Source organism: Leucopleurus acutus, assembly GCF_964270905.1.
Source record: "Leucopleurus acutus genome assembly, chromosome: 17".
NCBI classification, from domain to species: Eukaryota; Metazoa; Chordata; class Mammalia; order Artiodactyla; family Delphinidae; genus Leucopleurus; species Leucopleurus acutus.
Window position 1 is genome coordinate 13,449,555 of NC_139159.1, and position 24,563 is coordinate 13,474,117.

Genomic DNA, 24,563 nt, shown 5'->3' on the forward strand with positions numbered 1-24,563 from the left:
AGTCGATCCAACTAACTCTAACTTTGGAAGAATTCGTTGATTTTAAAACAAATAAATCAAGGAACTCGTAGGGGGAAAATCTGATATATACATATATATTGCATATTGTCAAATTGTACTGGATCTTTTCTACTCCGGATTCCAGGCTGGCCCTCAAATGTGGTTCATGTCAATCTCTCTATTCATGTTTTCTAAACCTTCCAGAAATTTAAAAATTATCAAATGGAAGGTAGAAAAAAAATCAATTCAAGATCAAACTATAAGGTGTTAATAAAGGCTGGAGCTGATCTCCATAATCCTTGAGAGGACTTAGAACACAAGGTACTCATAAAAATTGAACAATGTATGTGGAGCATGGCTAGACCACCACTTTGATTTCAGTGAGCTGCTACTTGATCTGGGTGTGGAGAAGAGTCACACAGGCTGATGAAGTAAGCTGTCAGGCAATCTGAAAACACCTACAGAAGAGTCAGGTATAAAAAAGAAGACTAATATTCTTGAAGTTGCCTTAGCTCTTCTAGATGCTATCAACCCTTTAGAGCACAAATAGAATTATTAAACAAAGATAATGTATTAGGCTAGGTTGCAAAATTTAAATTAAAATCTATGCCTTCATAATTCACAAATCATAATGTTTGTATTGATAAAAGAGCTTAAAGTGAGATGAAAATAATGAACTTTTCTATACGTTCAGAATTACAACAAAAAAAGATTTTCAAATATCCCACAATTCTGGGTGGCATTTCAGATAAAAGTATGTGTCGTGGTGTCAGTTGGTGATCAACATGGGATAAAACAAATTTCTGAAAGGTAGTTCGTGAGCTTACATGAACATAATTGTGAAATTTTCCTGTAATAAATGTCGGCTAAATTGCCATTTTTAATATTATACAAATATTTATTCAGAGATGCCAGCAGACTATTGTGTCTCCAGTATAATACTTCATATTGTGCTGTTCAGGAATTGACATGGATGTCAGATAACTCAAAAAAAAAAAAGCACAATGAAAGAAAAGGCTAAGCGGGAAGTACAAAGCACATTATATAGATAATATTCTCAAGCACAGATTTTTCTCTGGCACAGGAAAGTTGTCATTTCCCGAATTTAAAGTGCAGAACACTATTCCTGTTTAAGTCATTAAGAGAGCATTCAATTCCCATGAAAAGGAAATGTAAGCAGTGGGGGAAGGAAAAGTACTTAATGCTGGAAAACAACCCAGAGAAATGAATGAGGATCCCAACTGGAAGATCCATCTCTGCCTGACACCTACCCCCCTCTTTTTTCTCACAGGCGGATCTAGCTCACTGTGCGACCCCATGAGGTACAAAAGAAAGATTTTTAAATTCTCTTCATGATAAATATTTGTTTCAACTAATGTAAAGAAAAATTTTATTGAGAAATTTTTATATCTACTTGACCTTCTAAAACAGATTCTAAAATTGTCCACGCTTATCCTTAAAACACATATGACTTTTCAACATCCCATTGCACTTCTGACTTACCATTTCCCCTTCTCTCCTTTTCTCATGCCCCAATATTTAATAGACCATTCACTCCTTAGCAGTTTTCTTTCCTTTTCTTTTTTTCATTCTACTCCAACTCTATTCCTAAAAAGAATTAATGTATAGTAATAAAAATGGTTAGTGTTGGGCTAATATAGACAAGTAGATTAATGGAACAGAAGAGAATCCAGAAAAATCCCAAGTAGGAGGGAATTGAGTGTTTAAAATACCAGTGGTACTTTAAATCAACGGGGAAAGAATGCACAGGTGTTCAGACTGTGGGTAATCCTGTTTGGCAAAATATAATAGAAGATAAGAATGTAATGCAGTTAAGAGCTTGAACTCTGGAGCCAGTCTGCCTGGGTTCAAATCCCAACTCTGCTAATTACTAGATGTGTGACATCTCACGATCACCTTTACCCCTCTGAGGCTGTCTCCATATTTGTAAAATGAGAGTAATATGGCATCCACTCTTACAGACTTGTTGTAAAGACTAAATAAATTAATATATTAAAGCAACCGGCACATCAAGGACCAATACATAACTGTTTGCCATTATTACTACTTTTTTCTATTTCATTTTCTATCACCAAATACACTTGCCAGATGCTTTCTTAATTACAGCATACTTAATCTGTGAAATAGGACCTTCAAGAAGAATCATTCATTTTTACAATATCCACCCAGCAAGTTTTAATCAATGCACTAATAAGAGGAATAGGTATTGTGTCTCTATAGATACGTAAAATATTTTAACATTTTAAAATGGTTTTTAACCATTCATAATTTCTATTCATAATTTTCTTCATAAAAATTATATTAACAATCTGCAAGAAAGCAAATATCTGAAAGCATTTACTTATACATTCAAGAAGTAGGAGAAAAATAAACTCGACTGTGAAAATCTGGGGTAACATTATTATCAGTAATCCCATTATATTTCAAAAACCAAGAAGAAAATGAAATAGGAATATCATGATTCCTTCTACATACTTCGTAAGGCAAATAAGAGCCACCAAACTGTTATTAATGAGTTCATTTCCATGGTTATTGGCTTGCAGTGCTGTCAACAGTTGAATATTCATGAGGCAAGTTGGGTGCAGGTAAAGAAGAAAACATTCCTTCCAGGAAAAAGAAAAAAGTTATGATAACTAAAAAATATTTTATGCATCTTGTTCTGACCTGGGATATGTAAACTAACAAAGAAAAAGCTAATGTCTATTCAAACTTTATCTATGAGTTTTGTTACATATCCACCAAGATGCAGAAAATTTTCTCAACTACTGCAAAACGACAAATATCCCCTAATATCAGTAGTTTCTTTTCTTAAAAAACATCTTTATTGGAGTATAATTGCTTTACAGTGGTGTGTTACTTTTTGCTGTATAACAGTGAATCAGCTATACGTATACATATATCCCCATATCCCCTCCCTCTTGCGTCTCCTTCCCACCCTCCCTATCCCACCCCTCTAGGTGGTCACAAAACACTGAGCTGATCTCCCTGTGCTATGCGGCTGCTTCCCACTAGCTATCTATTCTACATCTGGTAGTGTCTATATGTCAGTGCCACTCTCTCACTTCTTCCCAGCTTACCTTTCCCCCTCCCCGTGTCCTCAGGTCCATTCTCTATATCTGCATCTTTATTCCTGTCCTGCCCCTAGGTTGTTCAGAACCTGTTTTTTTTTTTTTTTTTTAAGATTCCATAAATATGTGTTGCCATGTGGTATTTTTCTCTTTTTGACTTACTTCACTCTGTATGACAGGCTCTAGGTCTATCCACCTCACTACAAATAACACAGTTTCGTTTCTTTTTATGGCTGAGTAATATTCCATTGTGTATATGTGCTACATCTTCTTTATCCATTCATCTGTTGATGGACACTTAGGTTGCTTCCATGTCCTGGCTATTGTAAATAGTGCTGCAATGAACATTGTGGTACATGACTCTTTTTGAATTATGGTTTTCTCAGGGTATATGCCAAGTACTGGGATTGCTAGGTCGTATGGTAGTTCTATTTTTAGTTTTTTAAGGAACCTCCATACTGTTCTCCATAGTGGCTGCATCAATTTACATTCCCACCAACAGTGCAAGAGAGTTCCCTTTTCTCCACACCCTCTCCAGCATTTATTGTTTGTACATTTTTTGATGACTCTGACCAGTGTGAGATGATACCTCATTGTAGTTTTGATTTGCATTTCTCTAATGATTAGTGATGTTGAGTATCCTTTCATGTGTTTGTTGGCAATCTGTATATCTTCTTTAGAGAAATGTCTATTTAGATCTTCTGCCCATTTTTGGATTGGGTTGTTTGTTTTTTTGACCTTGAGCTGCATGAGCTGCTTGTATATTTTGGAGATTAATCCTGTGTTAGTTGCTTCATTTGCAAATATTTTCTCCCATTCTGAGGGTTGTCTTTTCGTCTTTTTTATTGTTTCCTTTGCTATGCAAAAGCTTTTAAGCTTCATTAGGTCCCATTTGTTTATTTTTGTTTTTATTTCCATTTCTCTAGGAAATGGGTCAAAAAGGATCTTGCTGCGATTTATGTCAAACAGTCTTCTTCCGATATTTTCCTCTAAGAGTTTTATAGTGTCTGTTCTTACATTTAGATCTTTAATCCATTTTGAGTTTATTTTTTTGTATGGTGTTAGGGAGTGATCTAATTTCATTCTTTTTTTTTTTTTTTTTTGTGGTACGTGGGCCTCTCACTGCTGTGGCCTCTCCTGCTGCGGAGCACAGGCTTCCAGACATGCAGGCACAGCGGCCATGGCCCACGGGCCCAGCCGCTCTGCAGCATGCGGGATCCTCCCGGACCAGGGCACGAACCCGCATCCCCTGCACCGGCAGGCGGACTCTCAACCACTGCACCACCAGGGAAGCCGTAATTTCATTCTTTTACATGTAGCTGTCCAGTTTTCCCAGCACCACTTGTTGAAAAGGCTGTCTTTTCTCCATTTTACATTCTTGCCTCCTTTATCAAAGATAAGGTGACCATATGTGCATGGGTTTATCTCTGGACTTTATATCCTGTTTCACTGATTTACTGGTACTGTTTTTGTGCCAGTACCATACTGTCTTGATTACTGTACCTTTGTAGTATAGTCTGAAGTCAGGGAGCGTGATCCCTCCAGCTCCATTTTACGTTCTCAAGATTGCTTTGGCTATTCAGGGTCTTTTGTGCTTCCATGCAAATTGTGAAATTTTTTGTTCTAGTTCTGTGAAAAATGCCATTGGTAGTTTGATAGGGATTGCACTGAATCTGTAGATTGCTTTGAGTAGTATAATCTTTTTCACAGTGTTGATTCCTCCAACCCAAAAACATGGTATATCTCTCCATCTGTTTGTTTCATCTTTAATGTCTTTCATCATTGTCTTATAGTTTTCTACATACAGGTCGTTTGTCTCCTTAGGTAGGTTTATTCCTAGGTATTTTATTCTTTTGGTTGCAGTGGTAAATGAGAGTGTTTCCTTAATTTCTCTTTAAGTTTTTTCATCATTAGTGTATAGGAATGCAAGAGATTTCTGTGCATTAATTTTGTATCCTGCTACTTTACCAAATTCATTGATTAGCTCTAGTAGTTTTCTGGTAGCATCTTTAGGATTCTCTATGTATAGTATCATGTCATCTGCAAACAGTGACAGTTTTACTTCTTCTTTTCCAATTTGGATTCCTTTTATTTCTTTTTCTTCTCTGATTGCTGTGGCTAAAACTTCCAAAATTATGTTGAATAATACTGGTAAGAGTGGGCAACCTTGTCTTGTTCCTGATCTTAGTGGAAATGGTTTCGGTTTTTCCCCATTGAGAACGATGTTGGCTCTGGGTTTGTCATATATGGCCTTTATTATGTTGAGGTAAGTTCCCTCTATGCCTACTTTCTGGAGCGTGTTTATCATAAATGGGTGTTGAATTTTCTCGAAAGCTTTCTCGGCATCTATTGAGATGATCATATGGTTTTTATTCTTCAACTTGTTAATATGGTGTATCACATTGATTGATTTGCATATATTGAAGAATCCTTACTTTCCTGGGATAAACCGCACTTGATCATGGTGTATGATCCTTTTAATGTGCTGTTGGATTCTGTTTGCTAATATTTTGTTGAGGATTTTTGTATCTATGTTCATCAGTGGTGTTGGCTGGCTAACATTTATTTGGTCCGAATTAGGCACTAGCACTGTGCAAGTGCCAACAAAAATGACCTGTGCAAAAGTTCTTCATCTGTCCCAAAGATAGATATTATTATTATTAACCTGATTTACTGAGTGCGGAAACCGAAGCTTAGAGCCTTTTCCTTCATAGATGCTGACCATAGGGTTGAACTCCACATCTAGGAGGCATCCTGTGTCTATTTAGGTATGTGGGTAGCTGTTTGCAGGTGGGTTAGGGGGGAACATGGAGGGTTAATTTTGAGGGGTTTCAAAACAGCTGACTGTAGTCATTGGGTATTTCTTAATCTTATTTACTTTATTTAGTTGATTTCTCCCTAAAGTTTGGTGTATCCCTGACTATTCTGGAGAGATCCATCACCCAAAACAATATAAAGAACAGAAGATCATTAGAAATCAAATGATACTTATTAGAATGTCTAAGCCAAGAAGAGTTTATTGCCCAAAAAGTCACTTTATTTTAAAAAATTAATAGTTTAAAATAAAGTACTTAGAGTTTTTTCAGTCTTTGAGAAAACTAGCTGTAGACATGGTTTGCAGAGTTGTCTGTAGAAAATATCACTTCTAAGAATTAGCATCTAACTTGATTCCGAATTCTTTGAAAAACTAGGTGTTAAGCAGCTAGGTGTTAAGTTTTCTTAGTTTTCCTATTTAAGGTTTTTATGTCTCTCTTGGGAGTACTTTTTCACTCAGATACTTTAAGATCAAATGCTATTTTAAAACTTAGAACTCTGGAATGATCAGGATTAAAAATTTATCAGAGCCAAAAGGGCCATTGCAAAACCTCAAGACTATGGGCTGAAAACTGAAATGGCTGTGGAAATTTCTAAGCCACAAACATGAATAAAATGGATTTTTGTGTAAGAACGATAACAACATTAGTGTAAAAATAAATAACAGGTAACGTTTCACTTTGGCGTAGGGATAATAAGGAATAGTGGTGACTGAAGCAAATGAAAACTTGTGGCTGCCTTTGCTCTAGCCCATTGTAACCATTCAGGAATGTGAGACCTGTGTTGATTTTTCCCTAGTGTTTGAAGAGAGACTATAGTTACTTTTATGCGAATGCTGTTACTTCTTTAAATGTTAGCAGTTGAATCAATGTTTTAACCACTCTGTGCTATGTTTAAAAATACCTCTACTAAAAAAAAATACCACTACTGTTCTCGATCTCTGCTTTAGACTAACTCATTGTCTTAGGTCAATGGAAGTTAAATATCCAAGAAAGACAGCTCCAATATACCTATTTTCACAGGCTGAACTGTGAGATGAGATGTGGGAATCAAAATCACAAAAAACATAAGCAAAAATTTTAAAAAAACTTAACGAAAACTTAGCAAAACTTTAAAAATTAACAAATGACACACTTCAGAAATGTTTGCATTTATTGTAGTTTTTATTGTAACCATCTCAATAAATTTCCTAAATTTCCACTTTTACTTTTAATAATTTTACACATGACTATAATTGCATTGAGCATGATTCTGATTTCTCTTTCATCTTCTGTCCATTTGACTTTCCAGCCACCTTTCCCCACCCCGCTCCCCTCTGGTAACCACTAGTTTGTTCTCTGTATGTGTAAGTCTTTTTCTGTTTTGTTATATTTGTTTGTTTGTTTTGTTTTTCAGTGAAAGCTTCTAGTTTCTCACCATTGTGTGTAATGATAGCTGTAGGGTTTTAAAAGACTTTCTGTAATGTCGAGGATGTTCTCCTCTGTTCTTAGTTTGCTGAGAGCATTTTTTGTGAATGGCTGTTAGATTTTATCAGATGCATCTTATGCATTTATTGTTATGACCATATGGTTTTTCTTTTTCTTTTTTTTTTTGTGGCCTCTCCCGTTGTGGAGCACAGGCTCCGGGCGCGAAGGCTCAGCGCCCATGGCTCACAGGCTCAGCCGCTCCGCGGCATGTGGGATCTTCCCAGACCAGGGCCTGAACCCGTGTCCCCTGCATCGGCAGGTGGACTCTCAACCACTGTGCCACCAGGGAAGCCCTGGTTTTTATTTTTATACTATTGATGTGATGGATTACATTAGTTGATTTTCAAATGTTGAACCAGCTTTGCATATTTGGGATTATCCCACTTGCCTGTGGTGTACAATTCTTTTTATACATTTTCTGATTTTATTTGTTAATATTTTGTTTAGGATTTTGGAATCTAGTTTGTGAGTGATATTGGTCTGTAGTTTTCCTGTGAAATCTTTGTCTGATTTTGGTATTAGGGATGCTGGCCTCACAGAACAAGTTAGGAAGTATTTCTTCTACTTTAGTCTTCTGAAAGACACTCTAGAGAGTTGATATGATTTCTCCCTTAAATGTTTCATAGAATTCACTAGTGCACTCGTTTGGTCTGGTGCTTTCTATTTTGGAAGGTTATTAAATATTGATTCAGCTCCTTTAAATAGATATAGTCCTATTTAAATTGTATTTCTTTTTGTGTGAATTTTGGCAGATCATGTCTGTCAAGGAATTGATCCATTTCACCTAAGTTATCATTTGTGGTCATAATGTTTTTCATAATATTCCATTATTATCCTTTTTATGTCCATGGGATCTGTGATAATGTTGTATTTTTCATTTGTGATACTAGTAATTTACATCTCTACTCTCTCTCTCTCTCTCATTAATCTGGCTAGAGGCTTATCAATATTATTTATCTTTGCAAAGAACCAGCTTTTGGTTTTGTTGAGTTTTGCTGTTGATTTGTGTTTTAAGTTTTCCTGATTTCTCCTCTAATTTTTATTATTTTTTCCTTTTGCTGACTTTGGATTTAGTTTGCTCTTCTTTCCTAAGCAAAAGCTTAGATGATTGATTTAATTCTTTCTTCTTTTCTTTTCTTTCTTTCCTTTTTGGCTGCATCGCATGGCATGTGGAATTTCCTTGGCCAGGGATTGAACCCATGCGCCCTGCAGTGGAAGCGCGGAGTCTTAATCACTGGACCACCAGGGAAGTCCAAATCTTTCTTCTTTTCTAATGTATGCACTCAATGCTATAAATGTCCCTCTAAGCACTTCTTTTGCTGCATCCCACAAATTTTGGTGAGCTGTATTTTCATTTTTTTTAGAATGTTTTCATATTTCTCTTGAGACTTCTTATTTGACCTATGTGTTATTAAGAAGTGTATTGTTTAATATCCATGCATTTGGGGGTCTTCTATCTATTATTGATTTCTAGTTTAATTAGTTCCATTGTGGTCTGAGCAGATATTTTATGATATCTATTCTTTTAGATTTGTTAGGATGTGTTTTATCCCCCAGAATATGCTCTGTTTTGGTCAATATTCCATGTGAGCTTGAGAAGAATGTATTTTCTGCGTAGTTGGATATAGTTAATTGATGTCCATTATATCCAGCTAATTGATAATGTTGTTGAGTTTAGCTATGTCTTACTGATTTTCTGCCTGCTGGATATTTTCACTTCTGATAAAAAATTAAGTCCCCAACAATGATAGTGAACTCATCTATTTCTCCTTGCAGTTCTATCCGTTTTTGCCTCATGTATTTTGATGCTCTTGTTAGACACATACATGTTAAGGGTTGTTATGTGTTCTTGGAGAATTGGCATCTTTTTAATTATCTCTGAGAACTCGTCTTGCTTTTGACATCTGCTCTGTCAGAAATTAATATAGCTTCTTCTGCTTTGTTTTGATTAATGTTAGCATAGTATATCTTTTACCATCCCTTTTCTCAATCTGTATGTGTTTTTATATTTACAGTCGGTTTCTTTTAGACAATGTAGAGTTGGGAATTGTTTTTTGATCCACTCTGACAACCTCTTTTAATTGGTGTATCTAGACCCTTGACATTCAGTGTGATTCTTGATATAGTTGGATTAATATCTCCCATATTTTTTACTGTTTTCTATTTATTGCCCTTTTTTTTCTGTTTTTGTCTTCCATTCTTTCTGTGGCTTTAATTGAGCATCTTATTGATTCCATTTTCTCTCTTTTCTTAGTATATCAATTATACTTTTTAAACTTTTTTTTTAGTGGTTGCCTTAGAGTTTGCAATATGCTTTTACAAGTGATTCAAGTACACCTTCAAATAACACTATAACTCTTCATGGGTAGTGCAAGTACCTTATAATAACAAAATATTCCTAATACCTCCTTCTTCTTCCTTGTATCATTGCTGTCATTCATGTCACTTGTACATAAGAATACATAAGCATGTGTATGTATACACACACATATACATACATAATTGAATACATTGTTGCTGTTATTCTTTTCAACAAACTTTTCTCTTTTAGATCAATTTAGAGTAAGAAAAATAAAAGTTTCTATTTTCCCTTCATTTATTGCTTCTCTCTGATTTTTTTTTTCTTTTTTTATGTACATCCAAATTTTTGACCCATATCATTTGCCTTCTGTTTTAATAACATTTACTCTTTCTTGCAAGACAGGTCTACCACTCCATTTTTGTTTATCTGAGAGTTTTTATTTCCCCTTCACTTTTGAAGTATAGTTTCACAGGGTACAGAATTCTAGGTTGGTGATTTTTTTTCTCCCAACACTTTAAATATGTCACTTCATTCTCTTCTTGCTGGCATGGTTTCTGAGGAAAAGTCAAATGTAATTCTTTTCTTTGTTCCTCTGTAAGTAAGGTGTTTTTTCCCTCTGGCTCTTTCAAGATTTTCTTTTAATCTTTGATTTTTTTCAGTTTGAATATGTGTCTAATTGTGGGGTTTTGGGGGCATTTATCTTGTTTGGTATTCTGACCTTCCTGAATCTGTGGTTTGGTATCTGACATGAATTTGGGGAAATTCTTGGTCATTATTGTTTGAATATTTCTTCTGTTCTCTCATCTCTCTTTTCCTTCTGTTATTCCCATTATGTATATATTATACCATATGTCACTGTGGAGAACTGTGGAGTTTTTGGACATTCTATCCCATTTCTTTCAGTCTTTTTTTTTTTCCTTTGCTTTTGAGTTTTGGAAGTTTCTATTGCCATATCCTCAAAGGCAGTGATTCTTTACTCCAGTCTCTAATGAGCCCATCAAAGGCATTCTTCATTTATGTTACAGTTTGAAAAAAATCTCTAGGATTTCTTTTTGATCTTTTCTTAGAATTTCCATCTCTCTGCTTTCATTGTCCATCTGTTCTTGCATGTTGTCTACTTTTGTCAGCAGAACCCTTAGCATATTACTCCTAGTTGTTTGAAATTCCTGGTCTGATAATTCCAACATCTCTGCCATGTCTGAGTCTGGTTCTGACGCTTGCTCTGTCTCTTCTGTCTGCTTTTTTTGTCTTTTAGTATGCCTTGTAATTTTTGGTTGAGAGCCAGACATGATGTACTATGTGAAAGGAACTCTGGTGAATAGGCCTTTAGTGTGTGGTAAGTAAGATGTGGGGGGATGGGAAGTGTTCTGTAGTCTTATGATTAAGTCTTTTGGTGAGCCTGTGTCCCTGAGCTGTGACCTTCACCAATTTTTCTCAGTAGTCCCCCCTCCTTATATGGAAAAAGTTGGCAAGTGTAAGTGAGGGTTGAGTATTTTTCTTTTCCCACCTGGAAGACTAGAGCAGGCAGGAGTCAGCATTTCTCTTCCCACAGTTCAATTAGGCTCTGCTATAACCCCAATAGTGTAGACTCCCGTAAAATAGTTTCTTCTTGAGCAGGCCTCATTAAGAAGAACAGAATGCTCTGATGTATTTCAAAATGGTTACTTTTCCCCTCCCTCTAGGGGCACAGGAGAAGATTTCACTCTGATATTCACTGTGAGAAACTGGTAAAGCTCCTGGAGGTAAAACTCACAAAAGTGTGAGCCCTCCCCTCCCTCCTTTGACTGTGTCCCCCTGGAGTTTTAGTCCTCAGACTTGTCCATACTGAGCCTTCAATAATTTGTCAGTTACAGTTCAGGATCTCCTAACCTGTACTGCTTCTGGCAAACATTTCAGCTCAGGCGTTTGTGATCTGGTAAGTGGTAATTCTGTTTTCACCTGTTTGTGTGTTGATGTTTGCACTAATGGTGCAAAGCAATGATGTGTAAAGCTGCCAGTGCTTTAGCGTGAGTCAGCGCAGTGGCACCAAACTGTACTAGGTGTCACTGTATACTTCACTGTCACCCACTCGCGTGGCTGGTTGGGAATGCCAGTTGCATTGAAGAATGTTCTGGATAAAGCTGTAAAAATTATTAATTTTATTAAATCTTGACTCTTAAGCACATCTGTTTAATATTCTGTGAGATGAGATGGGAGATATAGCTAGGTACTTTGCTGCATATGCAAGTGTTATGGTTGTCTCCAGGGAAAGACTGGGTGTGATTGTTTGAGTTGCTGTGGAACATCATATTTACTTGAAACAGCAGCTGTGGGATGAACTGTGGTTTCAGATTTGGGGTATTTGGGTATTTGGAAGATATTTTCTCAAAAAAGAATGAAGTGAGCCTGTCATTGCAAGAAAAAAAACTGGTAGTATTTGCTTATGGTGATAAATTCAAGTGAATTTAGAGTTTGGAACATTTATGTCTGTCACTGTGAGCTTGGCAGCTTCCTTATACTTAAAGACTTTTCTAATGAGTTGGATATACTGAGATTAACTAATGTGATGTGTTTTTTAAATATTGAATAATGAAATGTGTTAATATTTGGAAGATATGCATAACTCTCAGTGAATTACTATTAAAAAATGTACAACATTGAGCTTCTCTGGTGGCTCAGTGGTTGAGAGTCCGCCTGCTGATGCAGGGGACACGGGTTCGTGCCCCGGTCCGGGAAGATCCCACATGCCGCGCAGGGGCTGGGTCCGTGAGCCACGGCCGCTGAGCCTGCGCTCCACAATGGGAGAGGCCACAACAGTGAGAGGCCCGCTTACCGCAAAAAAAAAAAAAAAATGTACAACATCAAACATGGTTAAAAGGTCTCTTCAAATTCCAAGATAGGTCAGTGGGTTTTAAGGTAACAGAGTATGAAAAGTTCACTGATACGGTTTCGGATTCCACATCATGACTACCTTTAAGAAACTACCACTTATTGAAGTTTGTTGTTGTATTAAAGAAGAATATTCACAACTCACTGAAAATGTTAAAGCAATGAACATATTTTTCCCTTTTCCAACTATCATTGAAAATACGTTTCCAAACAATATATCACAATGCATTGAAGCATTTGAGAAGTCAGCTATTTTCTATTAAGCCAGACGTTAAAGAAATTTGCATTCTTATGAGATAGTACCATACTTCGTACTACAATTTTTTAGGAAAAGATAGCTGTTTTTCATAAAAGTATGTTGTATATGTTAACATGTAATGGGTTTATAATTGTTAATTTTAAATAAATTTGTAAATAAATGAATTTTTTGGATAGCAAATATTAAAATTTTCCTTAGTTTTAGTTGCTAACATATTAAATATTGTTAGATAATAATACACATAAATAAAAGCTCTTTGTGGTTCTCCGTAATTTTTAAGAGTGTAAAGGAGTCCTGAGATTAAAATGTTTAAGAACCACTGCCAAGAACAATGCCTGTCATTGAATTTTGTTTAGTGGTTAATAGTTAATATGTATTTAAATTTACAGACCATAACACCACAATATGCATGTCTAGTACTTTTTTTCATGTTAAATAAAGGAGTCCTACTCAAAAAATTGGGACTCAATGGGTGTTCAGGAAAAAGTGAGATCCAGTGGACTGGAGAATTTATGAAAGATTTGCCAAAAGTATAATAAGGGAACATAAAATGTAACTCGAACAATGAATTGAGCTAGTATTTTCTAGCTTAAAAAATAAACTTCCTTGTTCTAAATTCACCTCCATATCTCTGCTCCCTCTCTCAGCAAAACTTTAAAAACTTTTAAACGTTTTCTGTGGTTATAGACTCCATCTTTCTATTTTCCATTTCTCCTTCTATCCATTCATTTGGGAGTGCCATGGTAAAGATCACCAGTGACCGACCTTGTGTTGTCAAGTCACATATCTGTTTGTACCTTACCTGAATTCTCAGCACTGTTAAAGCGAATGACCACTCCTTCTTTCTTGAAGCCCTCTCTCTGTTGGCTTCTGTGATACTATACTCCTGGTTTTGCTCCTTCCTACCTTACTGGCTTCTTTAGTTTCTCTTCTTCTGCTTGACCTTTAAATGTTGGAGTGCCCCCAAAGTTATGTCCTGGGGCTTTTTTTTCTTCTCTATCGATATACTTTCTCCAATGAACTGGGGCCAGCTGTCTCTTCTCTCTTCCCTGAGTTATGAACACTTTCCCTGAGTTATGTCTTTGTGCCAGGGACATTCAACTCTTTAACTTCAGCCTCTAGCTCCCCTCAGAAACCAGGATCAGTACAGCTACCTCCCTACTTGAGATCTCTACATTGGTGTCCAGTAGGCATCGCAAATTCAACATGGCCAGGACAAGCTGACCCTCCCACTCCAACAATTACTCCTCATTTCGACTTCTCCATTCCAATGAAATGGCTCCATGATCAACCAGTATTCAAGGCAAACTCAAATGACAAGCCTTTTTCACTTAATAGGACTTTGTTTTTTTCTCAAGAAGTCAAAACAAACACTGTCTTCCAAAGAATTTTGATGTCATAATATTGTTTTAAGTTCAAGAGGTAAAAGGAAAATATTTACTCTTATTTTTTCCACGTATTTTCATGAAATGAGTACACTTTTTCCTGCAATAGGGCGGCTCCTCTTAAATCCTTCATATGTAAAATTTATCCATCTCTATTGATATTAAATAGCCACAGTTTCAAGGTGACAGTTGCTGCTAAAATCATTCTGAATGTAGAATATTTATAGGAGTAATAAGGTTTAATCCCTGTATGATATGAAATTCAGATTGGCATCAGGTATCTAGAATTAAAAGTGCGAACTGTTAAAATCTGTGCGATATTTGAGAGTGATCTGTGTGTGCCTGACTGATGAAAACAGTGGGAAGGACAAAAATGAGTTGAGAAAGATTATCATTTAGTACACTGAAATTATAAGATAAGCAAATGCATTCTGAGAATAAAACTCATCATGGACTTGACTTTTGAGCTGGTAGTGGCGCAGATGGACAGACAAGGCCAAAGGGGATTGCTGTCATCTCCCTATTATATCTGAAAGAGTTTTCTTCCTTCTTTTGATTTCTTGGTAGCAAACTTGTGACATTTTTAGCTTTCTCAAACTTTAACTAATGTATCACATTTAATACATTTTATCAAACTCTTGCTGAGAGGAAAACAACGTGGACCAAATTGAAGAGAAGGTGAGGTGAGCTCTCTGAATGGGAGGAAAGCAGCCCACGACTAGAGTGATATCTGGGAATACACCGTGCAGCATCATCGTCAGGGGAGCGCTGGTTTGCTGAGTGTGTGCTGTGCTAATTACACACCTGCAAGCTGGCGGTCCCTTCCTCCAAAGGTGACCTAGGCTGTCTTACCTGGCTCACCTGTCTCTGCATCTCACGAGCCTTCAGAGATTATTATCACCTGTTTACACAGCCCAGCTTGTGATTTTCATTGTTGGGAGGAGGGTCCTCTGGTGAGGTATCAGGAACTCCAAGTGGCTGAGCGAGAGGGTACTGTACATAGAGGGAGTATGACCTGGAGTTGAGAGTCGGGGTGAAATAAGTGAACCCGTTTTTCCCATTGAGTCTTACTTATTTGTTTCCCAGTCTGTTTCTTTAGTTTTTGGAAGAATAAACGTAAAGATCATCAGACTGTGGTCTCTGGACCAAGTGTATTAGGGAACTTGCTCAAAATGCAGATTTCTGGGTCCTAAACCAATCTGCTGAATCAGGCCTTCTGGGGACAGGGCTGGAGAATCTGCATTTGGAAGAAGCTCTCCAAGTCTCATACACAGTGAAAAGTTTGAGAACCACTGGCATTAAAAGCCATTTTCTGGTACTTATTTTCCATATATTTGTATCAGAATGAAGATGATTTAATTCTGATGAAATTCTGAACCAGGGAGAATGAATGAGTACAGAGATAAAACAACATATTAAATCTCATGTGTTTTTGTGACTAGGGTATTAATGCTTCCTTGATTGATAGGAGAAAGATTAAATGCCCCAGTTACCAAAGTCTGAAAGGACTCTGTAGATTCTGGTTGGTAAAGGATGATTCTGAGAACACGTTGTTTATCTTCAGAGAGGAAGACTTACACATTTTGTAAAAAATGTCAAACAGTTTTCATGATTTTGCCCTCTGGGCAAACTGTCTTAAATCTGCCTTCACTGTTGTATAAAATGAGGCTCTTGGGAAAAATAAATGCTTGGTTAGAAATGCTAAGAAGTTCCAGGTTTTCTTTCGTATGCAGTTAAACAAAAAGTTCCCTATTGACACGGGAGGATTGAAGATAAAAAGTCAGATAAAGATAGAGTTTACTTTATTAGCTTGTATGTTTCCTTCTACCTCCTAGTTTGATTCATTTCCACTACCTCCTGTCTTCAATTTGTTGGTTTCAGAATGTGACTGAGTTCAGTTTATGAAGATAAGGTTTATACATGTAGAAGTGAAGTTTAAGTTTTGCTTGCATGAGAGGTTATGTTTCCTACGTGGTTAATACGAAATGTAAACTGGGCAACCAAAGCAACCGTGCTGTTTCAAGACTAAACAGAAAGAGCTAAGGAGCATTTTTAGTATAGGTATATGGTAAACTATTCCAGAAAAACAAAACTCAAATTAAAAATTAGACTAACACTAATTAAAATGGGCACTTAAAGTCAGAAAATTCGAAAATCTCTCTCCATTGCAAATTATACCTAACTTTAGATAATATTTCAAGATTGTATCACGTTTCCAATAAAAAAGTTAAGGTGACATCCAGTACTTTCATATTCATTTTATTTAATTCAGCTGAATTCTTTCATTCATTTGAGGCTGTCAGTACTGATGTGGCTTTGTAGTTATGGAATCTGAAATGTGAACCCATTGAATCAGGAATCAAGATGGTGCTGAAGCTAAAGCTAGGAGTGAGATCTGTGGCCCATTTGTTTTGTTTCCTTTAAATAATATTGTTATTTTTCTTTACGAAAGTTACAACATGTACACAGCCAGATATTCTGACAATAAGAAAGTGTACAAAGGTCATCTTCCTATCACCTGGAGGTAATCACTGTTTGCATTTTGGTATATGCTACATATTTTTTCTTAGTATGAACGCACACTGACATTACCCATGTGTATATATGTATATATTATATACATGTGTAATATTCGTATGTATGTATATGTACACACATATACAGTTGTGTGTGTGTATATATATATATGTATATATACACGAAAGTGTGTATGTATAGGTATGCACACATCCAGTATGCTGTTTAGTAATTTTTTTTGCCAAACAGTATTTTATAGACATCTGTTGTATACACACATATGTATATATAATTTTCATCCCATTCCATTTATGATTATACTTTTGCACAGTATTCTGTAGTTTGCATGTACCATCATATATTAAATGATCCCATTAATTATGGGCATTTAGGTGGTTTCCACTTTTGTAATCAATACACTGAAACCCCTTGTCTGAATATTTTCTTAGAATAAATTCCCAGAAGTAGAATTACTGGGTTAAAGGGAATGCCCACTTAAAAATTTGAGATATATTGTAAGTTGTCCTTAAAAGTGTTGTGCCGTTTTATACTGTTATTAGCAATGTCTTGAGGGTGATAATTTTGGAATATTATGCACAATCCTGGGTTTTGTTAATCTTTTAAATCTTTGTAAATATAGCATGTCAAAAACGAACTTTTTTTTTTTTAATGAAATTCTTACATTAGTTTTCATTTGTTTGATGCAGTATCTTGAGATTGCTTCAAGCTTCTGTGTGCCCTGGCTTGGCAGGTAGTGGCTGGAGTTCTTAAGACAGACAAGGGAAGGGATGATCTCACGTGGTCACTAGGTAGTTAGTGGACGTTGTCTTGAGGACAACGTCTTGTATTTGCTGGACAGAACGTCTCGCCTTTTTTTCCTTCTAAACTTTCTCTTTTAAGGCTCAGTATAAATAACTCTTTTAATCCTTTTTTTCTTTGCTAAATTAATAGCTTATTTAGTCATGGGCTTAATGGCCATCAGGAAGAGTCCAGATCTTTGAAATACAAATGAACTCATTTGCCTACCATAGGGCTGTGGAGAGCTCAGACCTGTTCCCAGAAATACAAATTCTGGCTTCCTAAAACTTGAATGGGGCAAGAGGGGATGGGAAATTCTTCCATTCCTTCTTGAAGGTCCCTTTCTTTTTCCCTTCCTCCCTCACTTCCTCAATTTCTCTCACTTCTAAAGGGCTCCCTTTAGAATTTCTGGCCCTTTAGTTTGTATTAAAAATCCCATTTTGGGCTAGATTTTGGTCTTTTGTGCTTCACAAGACTTAGAAGTTTAGGAAACATTTGACTCTGTGTGTTTTACCGCAGAACTTTGAGATCTTGGTGGATACGTTTAATTCATATCTACGTGATCACTTTTGGTCCTGTCCCCAAACTATAAAGGAAATTTAATTCCCAGGTAGGAGAAGCAACGCACAAGATTTCTGCCTTATACAACAAAACTGTTACACTCGACAGTTATTGGATTTTTAAACTTTGGTTTCTTATAAAAAACAATTAATTCAGATCAACACTCATTTGATTAGTCCAATGTTGCCTTCATAGTATCTTTTTCTGCTTCCTGCAGGCATTCTTACACCGGATGAACCAGTGCGCTGCATCGAAAGTTGACAAAAATGTAACAGAAGAAACGGTGAAGGTGAGGAGGTGCCCTCGACCCCAGCACAAGGTCCCCTCCGATGAAATGTTACCCGTGGAATGTTGCCTCAGGGCTCGTCAACTTGTCTCCACTTCTGGGATAAGTTCTGTACCAGTCACCAGTCATTGTGTGGCCAGCAATGAGAAAAAGGGAAACTAGGGTTTGGGAAAAGAAACGGGGGTTATGAGGATGGTGTAGAGGACAGAGATGAATTTTTGCCAAGACCTTGGAAACGTTTGAAAGGAGGAAAAAGATAACCCCAAGTCCAAGAACCTTCATGTCTCTGGAGGGGAAAGGAGCTGAACCATGTGTGAGGGGATTGCTAGAGGGCCTGGGCGGCAGGATGCGGGTACATGCGGCTTCCAGTCTCTGACCCCTGGAGAGCAAACGATTTGGAGGGTCCACTGGGGCAGAAAACATCCACACAGTATCTTCAGCTCACAAATGTATAAGCATTTCCTTTTAAACTGTAGGGAAGGAAAATTGTGAAGAGTTTGGGGGAAAAAAGGGGGGGATGGTAAATGAAAATTAATTGTGCTCTAGTCATTATTCATTGAAATTGTATAAATCATCATTGATATTTATTTTGGATGCCAACTTGCTGTTTTATTTTACGGAAAATAATTCCCAAGGATTTTATAGGCACATCTGTTTCCCATTAAATTCAATAGTAACGTTTACATTCTCCTTACCATGGAGTGTTTTAGTTTGGGTGCTTTTGGTTGCAAGCAAAAGACACCTGTTACTCAAAGGGACATGAAGGTACTTTGATTCCCATAGCAGGGACTTCTATGGGCAAAGAAGCCCTTCCCCCAGAGCCTGCCAGCCATTCTGCCCGCGCTGTTTTACCTGCAGTCCGCTGTCCTTAGTTGGGTGGGACAACGACCATGCTTGGGTTCAGTTACTCAGGTTTGTCCTGAGAGCCGGGACTAGGTTCCCGGTTCCCAGAATTGTGTGGGAGGGGAGAGGATGTCCAGACAGAATGGGTGCTCTGCTAGCCGGGGGGTGGGGGGGTGGGAAGGACAGCTCTCCACCGACGTTTTCAACTTGGAGAGAAAATACTCCACTCCCATAGAAGTTTTTAAAAACTTGCTTCACTATTGCACTTACACATTTATTTACAGATGCTGTTCTCAAACATTGAAGATATCCTTGCAGTACATAAAGAATTCTTAAAAGTCGTGGAGGAATGTTTACATCCAGAACCTAATGCTCAGCAAGAAGTGGGAACCTGCTTTCTTCACTTCGTAGGATCAATTTCTGTTTATTTTAAAAGCTTTTCCCCTTAAAATTTCAAGTTTCACTTCTGGCACAGTAGTATGTGGGAATTCAGCATTAGAAGGAAAATCTGACACCAAAAGTTTGGGGTCTTTTAAGGCCAATGAAATCTTCCACTTAGAGCCAGAAAAGGGGAGAGGGCCTCACATCATCCATTTTATTCAGCGAAGAATAAACAGGCTTTTCTTTTTCCCAACGAGTTAGTTTTTTGCATCCTCTGTAGCTTTGAATTCTAATGAATATTCAGGCTGTTTCATAATGAATGGATTTTTATGTTTCCCTCAAACATAGAGCATCTCTCTTTTGAGGCAGAAAATCCTTACTTTTACAATGCTGCGATGGGCCGTTTATTACTCAGAACATTCCCTTGTTAATTGACTTGTGACTAACCTGGAGGTGAACAGACCTGGTCCCTCTAGGTATACATATGTCTGCATCTGAATTTTTCTCAGAGGCTTGTACTGAACAGTGCCGAAGAAGAACAAGCCAGTACTTGGTTATTGCAAATTATATGGCGTGCTTGTATGATCATTTTCATCCCTTTGCACATGATAGCTGAAATTATTTATGCAGTCGATTTGCAAGGTACAAAGCCACCGGTACAGTGAAAATCGTTTTCAGAACTAAAGGGCATTCATACTGACAAAGGAAAAATAATGCTGCTATTTCTACCACTCTGCTGATGCTAATTTTCAGAATACCAATTTGAATCCATTTACTTATCAAAATGCTATGCAATTAGTGTTTTATTTAAAAATGTATAGGAGTATTTTGTCATATAAATCAATTTTCATTTATTTTTGATTTCCAGTCTTTTATAAAGTAATGATACGGAGTTTCTAGATCTATATTTCTGTATGTGGTGAGCAGACTCTGTAAATGTTATTTTTAGAATCAGAAAATAGTCCATACAAATAATTATATTAAAGGGAGAGACTCCTTGGGTATAGGAAGATCAAGGTTTCGTTGGGCAAAACTATAAACCACGTGTGTTGTATCCACTTAATCCAGACTGTTCCCTTTCATGAAAGAATGCACATCTCCCGCCAGCTGGAGTAGTTGCTATCTCAGTGCCGGGCTGCACATGGGAATCTTGCACCCTGACATCCATTTCCTCAGTAACACACTATGAATCTGTCAGCCATGAATTTAGTTAAACTGTTTCTGAAGTTTGTTTTCTTCTGGTTTATCCCATCTCTTGAAATAAGTAATTCAATACATTTTCTACTGGCTGTATAAAATAGCACTCAGTGTTTCTAAATACACGTCTTTGAAATTTTAGAGGACGCACTTCTGTTCCACTATTCAGTCACTACATTTTCTGTGTCTGCCTCTTTTACTGGGATATATTTACTGGGATATTTGATAGATATTGATCATAGATACTTGGAGAAAATCTTACAGAAGGAAGGGAGCTTTAGGGATCAAGATGGTGTGAAATTTCTCCTTTTATGAAAGAATCCCTTCTGTAGGATCTGTGAAGGTTGTTGATCTTGTTTTTACTTGATCACTTTTAGTTACAGCTCGAATTGTTAGAAAATCTCTATATTAATCCTGAATCTGCCTATCACTGCCCATCATGACCCTTGCAATTTCCACCCAGTGGTCCTAGTATTGTGTTTTGGAGCTACAAAGAGTTGTAAATCCTTTACAATAAATAGGACAGCTATTTGAAGTAGCTACCATTCCTTTTATATACTAACAAATGTCTCTCTCTGAGATGACCTCTCAGATGTAATATCTTCAGGGTCTGTCATTATCTCAGTCGCTTGTTGCTGACTCTTCTCCACTTTGTCAGTGTCTTTCTTAAACACAACTGTCCAGATCGGTGCATGTGACCTGCAGGGTACTATGTCCTATTGCTCTGTGATCTGGCACTTGCCCTCCACCAAAACTACTTTCTTCCCTCTCCCTGCTAGGGAATCAGGGATTTATGTCTCTGTATCTTGCCCACATATGACATCTTTTTTAAAGCTGTGTCTGAATCCTCCCAGCAAAGCTAAGTACTCTCTTCTCTGTAATCTGCTACCACGTCGTTCATTTAATTTTTATTGCATACATCATATTGGATTGTAATTAATAGAAGTCTATCTCCTTTCCTAGACCATTCTTCATAGATCAGGGAAAATAAATTAAACATACTTATATATACACATAGTATAGCTCTTGAAACATAGTAAACACTTAATAAAGTTTGTTCATACAATCACACTTAACATTTCAAAATGGCTAATAAAATGACTAACTTATTCTTACTTGAATTCACAGAAAGACAAGTTTCGTATCTACGATGAATATTGTAGTAATCACGAGAAGGCACAGAAATTGCTTTTTGAACTTAACAAAATAAGAACAATCCGGACATTTCTTTTGGTAAGTATATATTTACATATCACTGTATGCTGTTATTTGTTGATAGCCCCGCTGAGAGCCAAGGAATAGCATCCGTGTGGTGTAAAAAGTGCTTGTATGACATCTGTTTTTAACATATCCCTGCTAGGAAGCTAGAGAGTCATTTGAGAAATGTAAGAAGTGAGACTGTAAATCAACTATATTTCTCTCTATAAATGCTCTTAAAATCACACACACACACACACACACACACACACACACACACACACACACACAAATGAAATGAACGAAATGAAAAGAAGTGAGAGTTGGGAGAAGCTTGTTTCTGGGGAAACACTGTCATGCCCTCTCCTGGTTGATTATGAGTTGTGAAACCGCAGGTTCTTAGTGAGCGAAGACATTTATGCCAGAGTTCACAGTTGCTTTTATATCCCTCAGCTCCCTAGAGCTTCATTTACTTCTGCTAAGAGAGCTCTAAGTAGGGCAGTGACAGGAAGGAAATGCATCATGGGGATGGTAGAAAAGAATTTCCAAGATTGACTTTTCTCCTACATACATTCCATATTCAGTGTTCGTAAAAAGCGCAAGAATCTGTATTTAATTTCTTCAGGATCGTACAAATAAATGCATAGCGTGGCAGTTTCTTGGACATTGTAATTGCCAGTGAGAACCACACTGCAAATAGAATTCAGTGATATTTCACGAATTGTGGAGTGGAACAGACATCTCCACGATCCAGTTTTAGAGCCTGGATCAGCTCATTTAAAATGAAAAATAAAATGCCCATTTACAGCTCTTTTCCACTCGCACCATTAGCTCCAGGCAATCATTGATCTGCTTTCGATCTCTATAGGTTTGCCTTTTTTGGAGATATCATGTAAATGGATTTGTACAATATAATCTTTTGATGCCTGGCTTCTTTTACTGAGTAAAATGATCGTGAGGTTCATCCTTGTTGTAGCATGTATCCACATTCTATTCACTTTTATTGCTGAATAATATTCCATTGTATTTTGTTTATCCGTTTGCCGGTTTATGAACATTGGGTCAACAATTGACTATGATAATGATGGATCTTGAAGATCCTACATATGAGATGTCATTTCAGAGAGAGAGATTTCTTAGTGAAGTCAGGAAATGTCAAGTTTGGGCAATTCTGAAGAATGCTGTTATGAATATTCATGTACAAGTCTGTGTGTGGACATACATTTTCATTCTCTTGGGTAAATACTAAGAGTAGAATTTCTGGATCAGAGTAAGTTCATGTTTAGTTTTTTTTTTTTTTTTTGTAATTGCTCTAGGGACTACAATATGCATCTTAACTTAGGAAGTTTATTTCCCTCAGGTTGGTTATTGTTTTTTGTTGGTTTGTTTTCAGGAACTTGCCTGGATTTAATTTGAGAATCTGTGTCTTTTGTATACGCAGCTGCTGCTATGTCTGCTCAGTTTTTGTTTTATAACTCAGCCTTTCTTTTTAGGGGTCACTCCTCTGACTGGTTAACTTAGTGGTCAGCTTGGGATTTGAAAGAGGTGATCGAACATCATAATCCGTGATTTGTGGGTCTGTGTGTGAGTGTCGCGGGCGACACATTCACAGGCCAGGCAGGTTTCAAGTCAGGTCTGGGTTTTTTTTCTCCTGGGGCCATCTCAGGTCCTCTCTGCACGTGCATAGTCTGACGTTTGCCCCGGACTGCAATCTCAGGCTAGCAGAAATGTGAGCGCTCCCCATTTTTCTTGGGCAGTGTGCTAATTTTATTGACAACACTCCTGGGTGTGGGATTTTTGCCCTCTGCAGTCCCCTCTGGTAGCAGGTTTGCAGGGCCAGTGCTACTGTGACAGGGCTACCATGCAGGATGAGCTGAGGATGGCTCTGGGGCTGGGGGCATGTAGGGGCAGGATGGGAGGAGCCCAGGCAGGAATGCCACCAACTCCCCTGTTCTTACCTGAAGTTCAGCAGTTTTTCATGAATAAACATTTCTCAGTTTGTTGTTTGACTTCAGTTGATTACCAGAGCCCTTAAATTGTTGTTTTTTTAAAATTTTGCTCAGTATAACAGTTGTTTTGGAGAAGAGAATTTACTCATCTCTTCTCTCTGCCATGGCCAGAGGAAGTTCCTGTGCCCCTGGACCAACGGGGCTCTCTTTGAACTATCAGAACTTTGCTGTCTTACTGAGGGCACTCTGTTCTCAGCAGAGCTGGCTCTCCACTAAATAAATGTCACAATTCCAGAGTGCTGGTTTTTACAAGATCCTACAGCATAGTCTGGTAGGAAGACCCTGGCTTTTATAGTTCTTGCCTTGGCACTAAGTGGCCACTAATTACCTGGATGACTTGAGGAAATTCATTACATGTCTGATGTCATTTTCCGTACTCATAAAATGGGGATAATAACAATGACCCTTTGAAAAACATTAAGGATTTACATATTTGGGGTGATGATATTATATTTTTGGTTACTTGCATGTACTGTCACCTGAGTAAGTTTTTAGGATCAGTGGAATCTCTAGCAGCTTATTTAGGGAACATTCTGTCTGTCTACATAAGGAGAAAGCTGGCTCTCATAAGCCAGTCTAATAAGGACCTAC

The 24,563-nt window shown here is 37.3% G+C and overlaps 1 protein-coding gene across 5 annotated transcripts in view; it reads left to right on the forward strand.

The window, feature by feature from the left end:
- PREX2 (phosphatidylinositol-3,4,5-trisphosphate dependent Rac exchange factor 2) overlaps positions 1-24,563 on the forward strand; it is a gene marked incomplete at its 5' end in the record, with an annotated part of 281,893 nt that overhangs the window by 57,827 nt on the left and 199,503 nt on the right. For all 5 annotated transcript variants that reach the window (XM_082858967.1, XM_082858971.1, XM_082858970.1 and 2 more), the window contains 3 exons: positions 18,277-18,348; positions 19,473-19,595; positions 21,895-21,999. In XM_082858967.1, coding sequence (XP_082715093.1) covers positions 18,277-18,348; positions 19,473-19,595; positions 21,895-21,999 — 300 coding nt within the window. The remainder of the gene's footprint in view (positions 1-18,276; positions 18,349-19,472; positions 19,596-21,894; positions 22,000-24,563) is intronic.